Source organism: Rhinopithecus bieti, unplaced genomic scaffold, assembly GCF_001698545.2.
Source record: "Rhinopithecus bieti isolate Rb0 unplaced genomic scaffold, ASM169854v2 scaffold_6979, whole genome shotgun sequence".
NCBI lineage: Eukaryota > Metazoa > Chordata > Mammalia > Primates > Cercopithecidae > Rhinopithecus > Rhinopithecus bieti.
This window is the reverse complement of record NW_016805527.1, coordinates 357,433-371,464: the sequence shown is the minus strand read 5'-3', so window position 1 is coordinate 371,464 and position 14,032 is coordinate 357,433. Positions and strand designations below refer to the sequence as shown.

The following is a 14,032-nucleotide window of genomic DNA, read 5'->3' as shown; positions in this document are numbered from 1 at the left end:
GCACTCCAGCCCCGGCGACAGAGTGAGACTCCGTCTAAAAAAAAAAAAAAAAAAGAAAAAAAAGAATCACAAAGAACACCTGGGAAATTCATTGCAAAAAGATCTTCAGCTAGGCACATTGTCATCAGGTTATCCAAAGTTAAGACGAAGGATAAGAGCTGTGAGACAGAAGCACCAGGTAACCTGTAAAAGAAAACCGATCAGACTAACAGCAAATTTCTCAGCAGAAACCCCACAAGCTAGAAGGGATTGGGGCCCTATCTTCAACCTCCTCAAACAAAACAATCTTCAGCCAAGAATTTTGTAGCCAGTGAAACTAAGCATCATATATGAAGGAAAGAGACAGTCATTTTCAGACAAACAAATGCTGAGATAATTCGCCATTACCAAGCCACCATTATAAGAACTGCTAAAAGGAGCTCAAAATCTCGAAACAAATCCTGGAAACACATCAAAACAGAAGCTCTTTGAAGCATAAAGCACATAGGACCAATAAAACAAAATACAAGTTAAAAGCAAAACAAAAAAGTACGCAGGCAACAAAGAGCACAATAAATGCAACAGCACCTCACATTTCAATACTAAGATTGGAAGTAAATGTCCTCAATGCTCCACTTAAAAGATACAGAACTGCAGAATGGACAAGAACTCACCAACCAACTATCTGCTGCCTTCAGGAAACTCACCTAACACATAAAGACTCACATAAACTTAAAGTAAAGGGGTGGAAAAAAGCATGTTATGAACATGGACACCAAAAGTGAACAGGGTTAACTATCCTTACATCAGACAAAACAAACTTTAAAGCAATAGTGGTTAAAAGAGTCAAAGAGGGACATTATATAATGGTAAAAGGCCTTGTCCAACAGGACAATATCACAATCCTAAACATATATGCATCTAACACTGGAGCTCCCAAATTTATAAAGCAATTACTAATAGACCTAAGAAATGAGATAGACAGAAACACATTAATAGTGGGGGACTTCAATACTCTACTGACAGCACCAGACAGGTCATCAAGACAGAAAGTCAACAAGGAAACAATGGATCTAAACTATACCTTGTAAGAAATGGACCTAACAGATATATACAGAACACTCCATTCAGCAACCATAGAATACTCATTCTATTCAACAGCCCATGGAACTTTCTCCAAGATAGACCATATGATAGGCCATAAAATGAGCCTCAATAAATTTAAGAAAATTGAAATCATATCAAGCATTCTCTCAGACCACAGTAGAATAAAACTGGAAATCAACTCCAAAAGGAACCTTCAAAACCATGCAAATACATGGAAAATAAATAACCTGCTCTTGAATGAGCATTGAGTCAAAAGCAAAATCAAGATGGAAATTAAAAACTTCTTCAAACTGAATGACAAAAATGATACAACATATCAAATTCTCTGGGATACAGCTAAGGTGGTGCTAAGAGGAAAGTTTGTAGCCCTAAATGCCTACATCAAAAAGTCTGAAAGAGCACAGACAATCTAAGATCACACCTCAAGGAACTAGAGAAACAAGAACAAATCAAACCCAAACCCAGCAGAAGGAAGGAAATTACCAAGATCAGAGCAGAACTAAACAAAATTGAAGCCAAAAAGTACAAAAGATAAGTGAAACAAAAAGCTGGTTCTTTGAAAAGATAAATAAAATTGATAGACCATTAGCAAGACTAACCAAGAAGAGAAGAGAGAAAATCCAAATAACCTCACTGAGATATGATACAGGAAATATTACAACTGACACCACTGGAATACAAAAGATCATTCAAGGCTACTATGAACACCTATACACACATAAACTAGAAAACCTAGAAGAGATGGATAGATTCCTGGAATTCCTACCCACCCAGAAGAGAAAATGTATATTCCCTCCTCATATACTTAGAGTCCACAAGAAAATCTAATACGAGTTTATTAGATCTTCTCATCTAGACACTTTCTGCCTCACCAGGCACCTTGTACGTTGTTTTGACAATCTTGATTAGCTAATCTCCAGCTACACCGAACATCACTCTGTTCCTTATGTATGTCATAACCTATTTAACCTTAACTGTTTCACCTTCTATAATTGTTATTTAGTAATAACATTACCTGTCTCTTAATTTTAAAAAGCCTCTGGAGTGTCTTTTATTCATTCCTTTCAACCATCTACCTTTATTTGTTTAATAAAGTGAGGAGGCTGGGTTTTCTGGAATAGTTCTAATGTATGCATTTTTTTCCCAGGCCTAATTAATTTTAGGTTAACAAATTATAGTGGCCAACATGGTGATCTCCATATCTCTGTTTATATCAGTTTATTTGTTTTATGTAATTGGCATTCAGAACAGAATTCTGTCTTTGTGACAACAAAGAATTTTTCTGAACTCATGTACCATCTTTCCAATACCCAACTGATTACCAAGTCACAGTGAACTAAATAATCTTCCTTAACTATGGTCTCTAGTTAGTCTACTGTCAACTTGTCGTCATCCACACCCTTTTCCACCAATCTCAGAAACAGAAAATCCTTCCTGGATCTCTTTCCCTTTGTGGTTTTGGGTTAGAGTCTACCAATGAGAGGCACTGATATAAGATTTCAAAGCAGATGCCGTTAGTTAGTATCCTAAGTGTAGTTGTCAGCAGATGCATAAAGAAGGGTTGGGTTTGGGGATCCTGCACAAATGACTGAGATGTGCTATGGCTTCCTGGTGAGCTCCCTCCAGTAGCTGTTTCCACAACCTTTGTGCTCACTGCTCCAACAGCTGTGAGAATCTCTGATTTCTCTTATTAAAACCTTTTCTATTTGTAGTACCTCCAGTACATGCATGCACACAGTTTTGTAGTATCTGTGAAGACCTCACTAACATTTTGATAATAATTAAATGTGTAAATTGTTATATCTCATCCCATTGTTCATTGTTCATTATATACCCTACACACACACACTCACACACATACACACACACACACACACATCCATGCCCCCTCCACAGTCAGGTAAACTAGATACGATCTTAAATAGAAATAATAACATGTTCTGCATGTAATTATGTGTTATTTTCACAATAATCAGAATCAAATAAAAAGGGCAAATATAATTTACTGGACCCAACTACTTACACAAGAGCTATAACATGTCATGGAAATTTGCAGAACACTTTTGTTAGCTTGATGCCATCATGGTTAATAAATCAAGACCAAAAAGTATCATTCCTAGACATTCCAAAGTCACTTAACAAAGGTAAAATTTCAACAGTGTGAAATGTCAAGACTGACCTTATGTTGCAGCCCATAAATGTAATGTCACCTAGAGTTAGGAAGTAAAGGTTAGAAATCTTTGGCTGAGGTTTGGAATCCCCTCGCATCTAAGGGATGAGTCTCAAGAACATTAGTAATCTCCCATGATGAGGCCCATTATGGGATACAGATTCTCTGAAACATTCTAGATTCTGTTTAATCTATTTCTTTGCTGTCTAATTTCACTTCCGGAAATATACATGCCCTTTATCTCTATGCTCATTTTTCATAAAACAAAGGGTTTTGTAAAAGCTACTGCATCCACACTGGTGAGTGATAGAAAACCACAAAGTGGCATACACTGGACAATCAAAAATGTCCTTCTCCAGCTAACAGGCTCACTGTTACAACCTATCTTTCAATGTGGGCCATTAAAAATGTATGTCTCAGTATAGTAAGTGACAGATCAATAGTAAGTACTAATTTCACAAATACTCAGGGCTTCTCGCATCCTAAAAGACCGTTTACCCTCACAAAAGGCTGTCTTCATCATCCCCATCTACCTTTGGGTGCTCCCCACTCTAGTTGCACCTGACAGTCACCCAGGAAATCTGCAGTTTATCATTGCTGTCTATCCTGGGTTCTTTATTTTTCTCAGTCCCCTTTAGATGACCTGGGTTGATTTCTGGCTTCGGTCAATATTCCTTATTGCTGGTGTTATGTTATGTTTATTTATTGTTTAAATCCTATCAGTCAGGCATTTGCTACATGTCACTCAGTGTACATGAGGCACTGGGCACTGCTGCAACTTCTTTCCACCTCTATAGCCTGGTCATAGCTTGAATAAGTCACTGACCTCTATAAGAGATCACAGGACCTTCTAGTTCTCTCATGGAACCTTGTGCAGCCTGTCATATAGCTTAGATTATGGAGAGATCTAGAGCTAACTTTTCATGCTCCAACACAAAGAAACTGGTTATTTTTAGACACGGACTTTATACCAGGCTCTGAAGATACCCCTGTGAAATAGTCTCAACTATTAAGAAATTAACAATGGAATGAAAGAGACAGACAATTAAACAGGCAAAAACACTCCATCTTGATACATTTAGAGATAAGTACTAAGAATGCTACTAAACACCTAGAAGGGACAACTACTGCAGTCTTGGGGTATGTTTAAAAACATACATCTCTGGGATGTTTTTAATCACTACTGCACACATCAGATACACAATTATCACCATCAATATGTAATGAAATTGAAATTGAACTGAAATGTTGCTCGTGGAATCTACCTGTATCTATAAATCCATAAATTAAATTTATGAAAAAATAGTTTGTTGAGTGATATATGAGTTAATGTTTAAATTGTTTGGGCCCACCTTCTCTAGCCCAGTGCTGAGGACTTTTCTTTGCTGTTATAACTTCTCTTCTCTGACACACATTAACTCACTGGCATGAAACAGGGTTTGCAGACTCTGTGACGTCCAGAGTTCTCAGTCACCCCAACCATTTCATGCTATCTGTCTTAAGGGTAACCTAGAAGCAATGCCTCATGGCTTTCAGATTTTTATAGGACTCAGATTGGGCCAAGCACGGTGGCTCATGCCTGTAATCCCAGCACTTTGGGAGGCTGAGGCAGGTGGATCACCTGAAGTCAGGAGTTTGAGACCAGCCTGGTCGATGTGGTGAAACACCATCTCCACTAAAAATACAAAATGAGCTGGGTATGGTGGTGGGTGCCTGTAGTTCCAACTACTTGGGAGGCTGAGGCAGGAGAATCACTTGAATCCGGAAGGCAGCAGTTGCAGTGAGCTGGGATTTCACCACTGCACTCCAGCCTGGGAAACAGAGTGAGACTCCATCTTAAAAAGAAAAGAAAAACAAACAAACAAAAGATGCAGATTGGATGGCCAGGCACGGTGGCTCATGCCTGTAATCCCAGCATTTTGGGAGGCCAAGGTGGGTAGATCACCTGAGGTCAGAAGTTCAAAACCAGCCTGGCCAACGTGGCAAAACCCCATCTCTACTAAAAATACAAAAATTACCCAGTCGCAGTAGTGGGCACCTGTAATTCCAGCCACTCAGGAGGCTAATACAGGAGAATCACTTGAACCTGGGAGGCAGAAGTAGGTTGCAGTGAGCCAAGATCATGCCATTGCACTCTAGCCTGGGCGACAGAGCGACACTCCATCTCAAAAAACAAAAAAGGAAAAACAGATTCAGATTGGACAAGTGATTTCAATGGTGGGTATTTCTGGTCAAGTGAAGGCACTGATACAGACTGCAGCTGCAGGCAGCTTAGCCTCCCAGTGGGAGCCTCTCAGGGAAGCATACGCACCTGGTAATCACACCCCTTCACCTGCGACTAGACGTGCTCACATCCAAAAGAAGCAATCATATTTTAAGGGGCTTGTAGTTCACAAAGTCCTTCTGTTCTAGAATCTCTTTGGATCCTCACAATAGCCCTGAAGATCAGATGAGGATACTTGTTCTGAATGATTAAATAAATTGACTGTGTCAGGCCAATAGTGAGGACAGAACTTCCTGATGGCAGATTCCGGGCTCAGTCCATCCTCCTACAGTGTTTTCTGCTTTCGAGGCTTTGATGCTATGAAAAAAAGCATATACCTCACAGCGACATTACTATCTAAGAAGCAGACAGCTTGGCATCATGCCTTGAAAGAAATCAGACGTATATTTTTGAATAAAAACATCTACATTGCTATTTCTAATACAAGTCTTTTCCTTCTTGTTGATTCATCCTTAAGTTTTAGGAAAAATGAAATAAGGCATGAGCCAGAACAACTGACAAAATAAGGAAAAGCAGAGCTGGTTGTGGGAATGTTGTTTTCTACAGCTTTGTCAGAAAACGAAAGCCAGAGAAAACAGTAATTCCTAAGAAGCTTCTTTGACTCTACTCCAAGAAAAATTGATAAGAAAAATACACATCGTGCTGTTAACAATTATATCCATCTGTGCAGATGAAGCAGGCATCAAGTTCACAGTTATTCAGACAAGTGCTGGTGAGGCACTCGGAAGCAGCAAGCAGAGCTGGTGCTGACCAAATTCATGCCAGTCAGAGCCCTGAGCATTAGGTAGAAAGGATGAGGCTCTCTGCCTCTTTGTAGTGTGAGTTACCCCAAGCCCTCCTTCCCTAACTCAATTCTTATTACAATACTACTCCCTGCTGGCGCAGTGACTCACACCCATAATCCCAGTACTTTGGGAGGCCAAGATGGGCAAATCACTTGAGTCCAGGAGTTCAAGACCAGCCTGGCCAACATAGCCAAATCCCATTTCCACTAAAAATACAAAAATTAGCTGGGTGTTGTGATGGGTGCTTGTCATCCCAGCTACTCGGGAGGCTGAGGCACGAGAATCACTTGGACCCAAGAGGTAGAAGCTCCAGTGAGCCAGGATTGTGCCACTGCATTCCAGCCGGGGCAACAGAACAAGACTGTATCTTTAAAAAAGCAAAAGTAAAACCAAGCAAAAAAAGCAACACAACTCCCTGTACAGGTTTTTATTATTCTGATACTGTGCTATATTTGTGGAGGGTTACTGGACAGCTCTTTTATGTTTAGTTATTCCAATGCATACAATAAGGACATGTTATCTGAGGAGAAAACGAACCTGTTCTCTGAGTGCTGTGATGGTTTCCTGAATTTCCGCTGCAAACGTGCTGAAATCTTGGGAGAACTTTGTTTTTTCTAGAACTGTCACATTTCTCGCATCTTCACCCACATATATTTTGTCTTGTTGCCTGTTTATAACAAGAAGCAAATAAAATGCTGAAAAATAAAATTGTATGAGAATTTTAAAATATCATCAAATCTTCTTTGGTCATTTGGCAGGTACAAAGCATTGTGATTGGTGTTCTGTGTGATCTTAAAAGGAAAATGATATGAATGGGATTCAAAATTAAAATTAAATGGCAGATAAGATGATAATCCAGAGTGTCACATCTGGTTCATGTAATTTATCTAAAATGATAAGAAAGTATTTCTTATGACATAAAGGGAGTGTCTTGTTGTATTACATATATATTTGATATATTATTTCGATCTTAAAGTATGTCTTTTGCTAATGAATTCCTCATTTGACCTTAAACAGTAAAAGAGCAGTGACAAATTTAATATAACATGTTATCCAGTAGTCAGGTAGGAAAGTTGCTTTCTCTATTATAAATTCATGGCAAGAACTAAAATAAGATAAGGATACTATGAGTGATGAAAATCTAACATTTAACCTGATGCAAAATAGGTCAGTCTTGTTGATAATAAAAGGATATAAGGAAATCATGGGTTGAATTTAAGATATGTTTCTTAGAGTTTACTGAAATTATCAAGAAACAGAAGCAAAAAACCAGTTTGGGAAATAGAAATGAAATTTCTTTCTATTTATAATTATGATGTATTGCTAAAATTTTTTTAGATAGATTTGATTTATTGGGTATGATATCTGTGTTTCAAGTTCTCAATTTTTTTTCCAAATTTTGTAAAAACTTGCTCCTTGTGAAGAAACCATTATAACTTTCAAATTGTTCTGCTTTATTCTATTTGAAACATGTCTTCCATTGTTTACTAAGAAAATGGCTTGCCAGAAACAGTACATTCTATGAGCTTATAAAACAAGTTACAAATCAGAGACATAGTATAGAGTTTACATCCATCAGGGAATTTATAAAAGGGAAACACAGAAAAACAACAAAAGTTACCAACAGCAGTAGTTTAGTCACTGGATAACTCCACGTCCTCTGAGACACTGTGAGCTAGAGGCACCATGAGTCAGTACTGACCACATGCTAGCTCCTATACAGTACTGTGTTAAAAGGTTTAAATGTACAAGTGTTGTTAGGGATAATATTGATGCAAATGGTTGGACATTTTACTTTCATAATGCTCTCTTCTGTAAATCTGCAGTGTCTAATCAAAGGTATTTAATCCTGAAGAAGCCTGAATGACTGTATGAAGATAAAACCAACAGTCTAAAGACCACATGTGGGCACACAGGGAATTGGCTGATGTTGGTGAGCCCAGATGTTGTGGAGTAGGAGAGTATTCACAATTTAACAAGTATGTGTGGGTATGGGCCACGCATCAGGCATTCTGCTTAGGTAGATGGGTGCAGGATGTGAGGGTGCTGCCATTAGGCTCCTCACATTCTCTCAAAAAGAACAGTTGGCAAAGAAGCAAGACATATAGCATCCGCACTAGGAAGACAAATAAGAGGTATAACCTCTTATTTATAGGCAACAATACTACATTTTAAGCTTTACTGATGTACAACTGATACACACAAAAACACACATATTTAATGTATACATTTTGATGAGTTTGGACATGTGCATATATACCTGTGATACTACAAAGTACTCAATATAAATATATTCACCACCTCCAAAAATTTCCTTATTTTTTTTCATGTGTGCATGTGGTTTGTTTTGGTTTTTGTTTGTTCTTATGATGGTATTTAATATGAGATCTATCTTCTCAAACTATTTGACAGTGTACAGTACCATTTATTAACTATAGGTACTAGGTTGTACAGCGAATCTCTAGAACTTATTTGTCTTGCATAAGTAAAACTCTTTACTCATTGAGCAACAATTCTCCATTTCTTCCTCCTCCTAGTCCCTGACCACCAGCATTCTATTCTCTGCCACTCTGAGTCCAACTCTTTTAGATACCTCATACAAATAGAATCATGCAATATCTTCCTTTTGTGACTGCCTAATTTCACTTAGCATAGTGTCTTCTAGAACTACAATGACATAGCACCTCACACCTGTTAGGATGACTATTACCAAAAAACAAAAGATAACAAGTGTTAGTGAGGATTACACAATGTTGGTGGAAATGTGGGATGGTGTAGCCACTGTGGAAAACAGTATGGAGACTCCTCAAAAAGCAACATGGAACTACCATTTCATCTAGCAATCCCACTCCTGGGTATACAGCCAAAGTGATTGAAATGAGGATATCAAAGAGATGTCCTCATTCCCATGTTACCTGCAACATCATTTATAATTGGAACAATATAGAAACAATGTAAGTGTCCATCAATGGACAGATGAACACTGACAAATGTATTGTACACTGACAAATGTGTTAAGAGGTATGATCTCATGTTGTTCTTATCACAATAAAATAAAATTAATAAAGTAAAATAAAATATATAAAAAATAAATTTTACTCATAAAAAATAATGTATGCTATTTAAGAAGACTTGCAAAACGCAGTAAAGTGTAAAAGAAAAGTCATCAGTACTCAATTAAAAATGGGGGAGGGATGACCTGTGTTCATAAGAATAAACGTTTAACGTAGTTATTTATATTTTTAGTTTGTTATTTCATTTACAAATAGGTTTTTTCCATAGTAAAGGTAGCACATTTTATTTTAGGAAAATATGTTAAAGCAGAAGTGCAGAACAAAAAAAAACAGATTAATCAGGAAAATGATTCTTTTATCTCAAAATTACTTCACATTGTTGATTTCTGATTGAAAAAAAAAAAAAAACATTTAGAAATCTCTGAAAAGCACATAATACGAAGAATAAAATCCCCGGTAGTCTCAAACAAACATGAATGCATAAATAAATAAGAAGGCAATGCCTTCTGTCTGGGAGCAGCGCAGTAATGAGTATGGGAAGCTGTATAAAGAGAATCCCATGTCAGGTCCACGTAGTTAGTTAGTGCCTGCTCTGCGCAGGCAGGAGTTGAAGTGCTAGAGTGCACTTTGTGTCACTTAAGTGCCCAGTTCTACAAGACACTTTAGCCTGTGTTTCCGGTGAGAATACTGAAGCTTAGAAAGTTCTTAACATGTCCACAGTATACAGAGCTGTTAAACTGCACAGCTGGGATGCAGATTAGGATTCAAAAAAAAGGGCCTTGCTCTTAACCAGTACACAGTTTATTTTCCATCCATAGAGAGTGGTGAGTAATTTACAGAATGATCAGATTTACATTTTAGACAATTTGGAAGGATGGAAGAGAGGCGAGGAGCCCAGGTAGGAAGGTTTTTGCAAAAAATGAAACACAAAAACTTGTATCCTCAAGTTAAAACAATAATCTTGAAAAGTATGTATTACATGCCCATTTTACAGCTGAGAAAATGGAGATTGGGAAATTTTATATAACATGCATAGTTATGAAGCGGTAGAAATAGGATTTGAATCTATGTGCCTGACTCTAAAGCCTTCACACTTCCTGTCCAACAACACTATCTCCTCTCCTCAATTTTAAATCTTAGAGTACAGGGCCCATATATTGTTCAAGTTTACAGCTGTAATTGAAGAAATGGATGCCAAAAATGGATTTTGAATTTGGCTGAATTATACCACTTAGGAGGCAGCTATGGACAACAAAAATAGGATATATGGTTCCTTGAAAGAATCTGCATGGCCTATGGACTGTGAATTGCAATGTTTATTTTGGTAACAATTTCACAAGTATGTACTGACTCCTTATTCAATGAAAAGGAGTTACTGGACATATCTATGCACAAGGTAATGTTTCTGCTTTCAGAAGCTTCCAAGTCAACAGTAGGGAGAAACTTTTTAAAGCAAAACTTTGTATCAAGCTGATATACAAGCTACATAAAAGAAGTCCTAAAGGATTTCAAAGGAATAAGATTGATATTTCTCAATTTTCAAAGAGTTCAAAAATATTCCATCTTGGTCACAAATCAAGCCTTGCTTGCCATGTACTATTCATGAATTCAAATCAACTTAACATGAATTAACTTAAATAGATACTATTACCTTTCTCACAAACAATATGCTATTTCATATTTTCAAAAAGAATCTGAAAAATATCAACTCATAATGTCATTTAAGGGGTCAAAACTAGCATCATGCAATGTAGTTTTCTGCACTTTATTGAGAAAATTCATTGCCAAATACGCTCTGGCTGGGCTACTGCAGAGTGAAATGGAACCCAAACACATTACAGAATTCATTCTGTGTTTGATCCTTTTCATGTGGTTCACCTTATATGTAAATAAGTTAACTGTGGTCTCTATTTAAAAAGATTAAAAAAAAATTGTAGGTTTGAAGCAAATCTATAGTAAGTTGCCTAAAGAAATGAGATATTTCTATACATACCTACTTCTTAGATGACTTAACTCCATATCTTTCTCATCAGGATAGTTGTATTGAGCTGAGCGTTTCTTTTGAGATTCTTGTGTCACTGCTCTGAACCGTCCTCTACTCCTACAGTCTGTGGGGAAAGAAGTAACCACAATAGCATCATGTGAGATGGGATGTCACGATCTCATCTAGATCATTTCTTTAATGGTCAGAGAGGGAAGATTGCCAAGAAGAAAGAGCAGAGAGCGAGAGTGAGAGAGACTCATTTAGTCCGTTCCATTTTGCTGGGTGACCACAGTCTCAGATATTTGCTTTTGCATGTCACTGAATCTCTGTTTTGCAGCAGCAAGTGGGATGCAGAGCAGTCTGCAGAGCCTCTGGAGGAGCCCCAGGGAGAGTGATGTTGAATCTTAGTAAGGGCATGCATTGCACGGCGTCTTTTATTCACTAAGGACTTGGCACAACGAAGAAAGAAGCAGAAAAGTCCTGGGTGGAATGCTTAAAATTTGGCAACTCCTCAAAGTGTCTCAGGCACACCTGATGCCCACTAGAGATTTGTTTTTAAAGATGCACCCTGTTGCACGTCTGTACTGTGCCCTCAAAGTGGTTAAAATGGTAAGTTTTATGTTATGTGTTTTCATCACAATCAAAAGATATGAGAATAACAAGAAAACTGGTTGCAAATAAATATGGAACTTTAAAAAGTGGTCTCTGATATAATATGGATATCCCCCTCAAACCTCCTGTTGAGATGTAAGCACCAGTGTTGGTGGAGCCTGGTGGGAGGTACCTGGATGTGGGAGCAGCTCCCTCATGTCTTTGTGCTGTTCTTGCGATAGTGAGTGAGTTCTCGGAGATCTGTTGTTTACAAGTGTGTGGGACCTCCCCCTACTCTCTTGCTCCCGATCACATCATGTGCCCTGCCTCCTGCTCCCCTTTGTTTTGGCCATGAGTAAAATCTCCCTGAGGCCTCTCTAGAAGCTGAGCAGATACTGGCATCAGGCTTTCAGTATGGCCTATAGAACTGTAAGCCCATTCAACTGCTTTGATTTATAAATTGCCCAGTCTTGGGTATTTTTTATAGCAATGCAAAAACTGCCTAATACACTCTCTAAAATTTCATATGAAAACAGATGGTCTGGAAACTAAGATATTTTAAAAATGAAAAAGAATGATATAGGAATCAACATTCCCAGATAGTAAAACTACTATACATGAAGTTCAAAAATAAAAATTCTTAATATTGATGGGAAAATAACTGAAGAACTAAAGCAGGATAACAACCCCAGAGCATCTTACCATGCAATTACATTTCACACATTATATTAGGCAGCACAAACTGGAAAATAGAGAGAGAGTACTTTTGTTCTGGGCAACTAGCAAGTTATTCCTAAAAGAAGAGAAAGTGAAAACAACTTACATCTTCACCTTATCATATGTAAATTAAATTCAAGAGGGATATGACATGAAAGATTATCAAGCAAACATGAATATGAAATTTAGGATGATTTTAAAATGACACAACAAACTGAAAATGCTATAACACTAAACAAAATAAGAGTAAAACTTGTACATATGAACTCACTGATATTAAAACATACCAAAAATAAACTAAAATGAAAATATCCCAAAATGACAACAGTGACATGTCTAGAAAACTGGTTATGATTGTTACTTGTTTTCTTTTTTGATTTGTACTTCTACCTTTTGTTTTCTTTTGTCCTTGTTTTCAATTTAAAAGTATTTATAAAATCCAAGCACAGTTCACTGAAGAAATTCCAAGCCTTCTTATAAAGTTTACAAGTTAATTATCATATTGTTGTATATTACCATAATTAGATAAAAAAATTCTGGAGGCCGAGTGCAGTGGCTCATGCCTCGGCCTCCCAAAGTGCTGGGATTATAGGCATGAGCCACCGCGCCCGATCTATTGCTCCTTTTATAATGATGAAGTCAAAACATTCTAGATAAAGCTGTACATTATACTAAGGGACCCACAGGTGCTTATTTTTCCCTACTGCTATGCTGTTACCTCAACTTAGTACTTTACTGATAATTAATAAACCATAAATATTTGCAGTTCTGGGTAAAAAAAAAATACATAGAAATTTTTAAGAAGAATACAACTAAAGAAAGTAAACTTCTATCAGAAAATGAAACTCAGTCTTTCTATTTCGAAATAGCACACAGCTTTTGTCAATACATATTTATGGAGATCTTACTGAATTAAGGTATTAGGCTAGGCAATGTAGAGAAAATAAAAATGGATAAGCCATGGTTCCTGATTTTCAATAGGTTGCAAGTATTCTCCCCACTACAATGCAGCATCTCCAGCTAAGCCAAATATCTTTCTTTCCAATTCTCATATAAAAAGGAAAAATGTAGAGAAAAGGCTCTGCAGATAAACTCTCATCATCTATGGTCTTTCACTATTTTGTAGAAAGATAAAGCTTTAGAATTTATTTACTTTAAAGCACCAATAGATTGTTAAGGGTCGCATAAATAAAACCCCAAAGCAAGGAATCGTATATATAACATCACAAGTGTACAGGGATGAGTACACCTGAACAGAAACAACCCACAAGACTGCAGTGACATGGCAGCTTTCTTGAGCTCTGTTCTTAGGCTTTACACGAGTTATTTATTTGAAACTTTACAATAACCCATACTCAATATTATCTTCCCTATTGTTAACCTGAGGAAATTAAGGCACAG

At 37.3% G+C, this 14,032-nt stretch overlaps 1 protein-coding gene across 12 annotated transcripts in view; it reads right to left on the bottom strand.

Annotated features, from left to right (window-relative positions):
* Nucleotides 1–14,032, bottom strand: part of PXDNL (peroxidasin like) — a 381,495-nt gene that overhangs the window by 26,808 nt on the left and 340,655 nt on the right. For 9 of the 12 annotated variants that reach the window (XM_017872753.1, XM_017872754.1, XM_017872752.1 and 6 more), the window contains 2 exons: nucleotides 11,333–11,447; nucleotides 6,863–6,992 (listed from right to left, as the gene is read on the bottom strand). In XM_017872753.1, the coding sequence (XP_017728242.1) occupies nucleotides 6,863–6,992; nucleotides 11,333–11,447 (245 nt within the window). Of the gene's footprint in view, nucleotides 1–5,567; nucleotides 5,695–5,717; nucleotides 5,838–6,862; nucleotides 6,993–11,332; nucleotides 11,448–14,032 lie in introns of those variants that run through there. The other 3 variants (XR_001885752.1, XM_017872750.1, XM_017872758.1) reach the window with 3 other exon arrangements.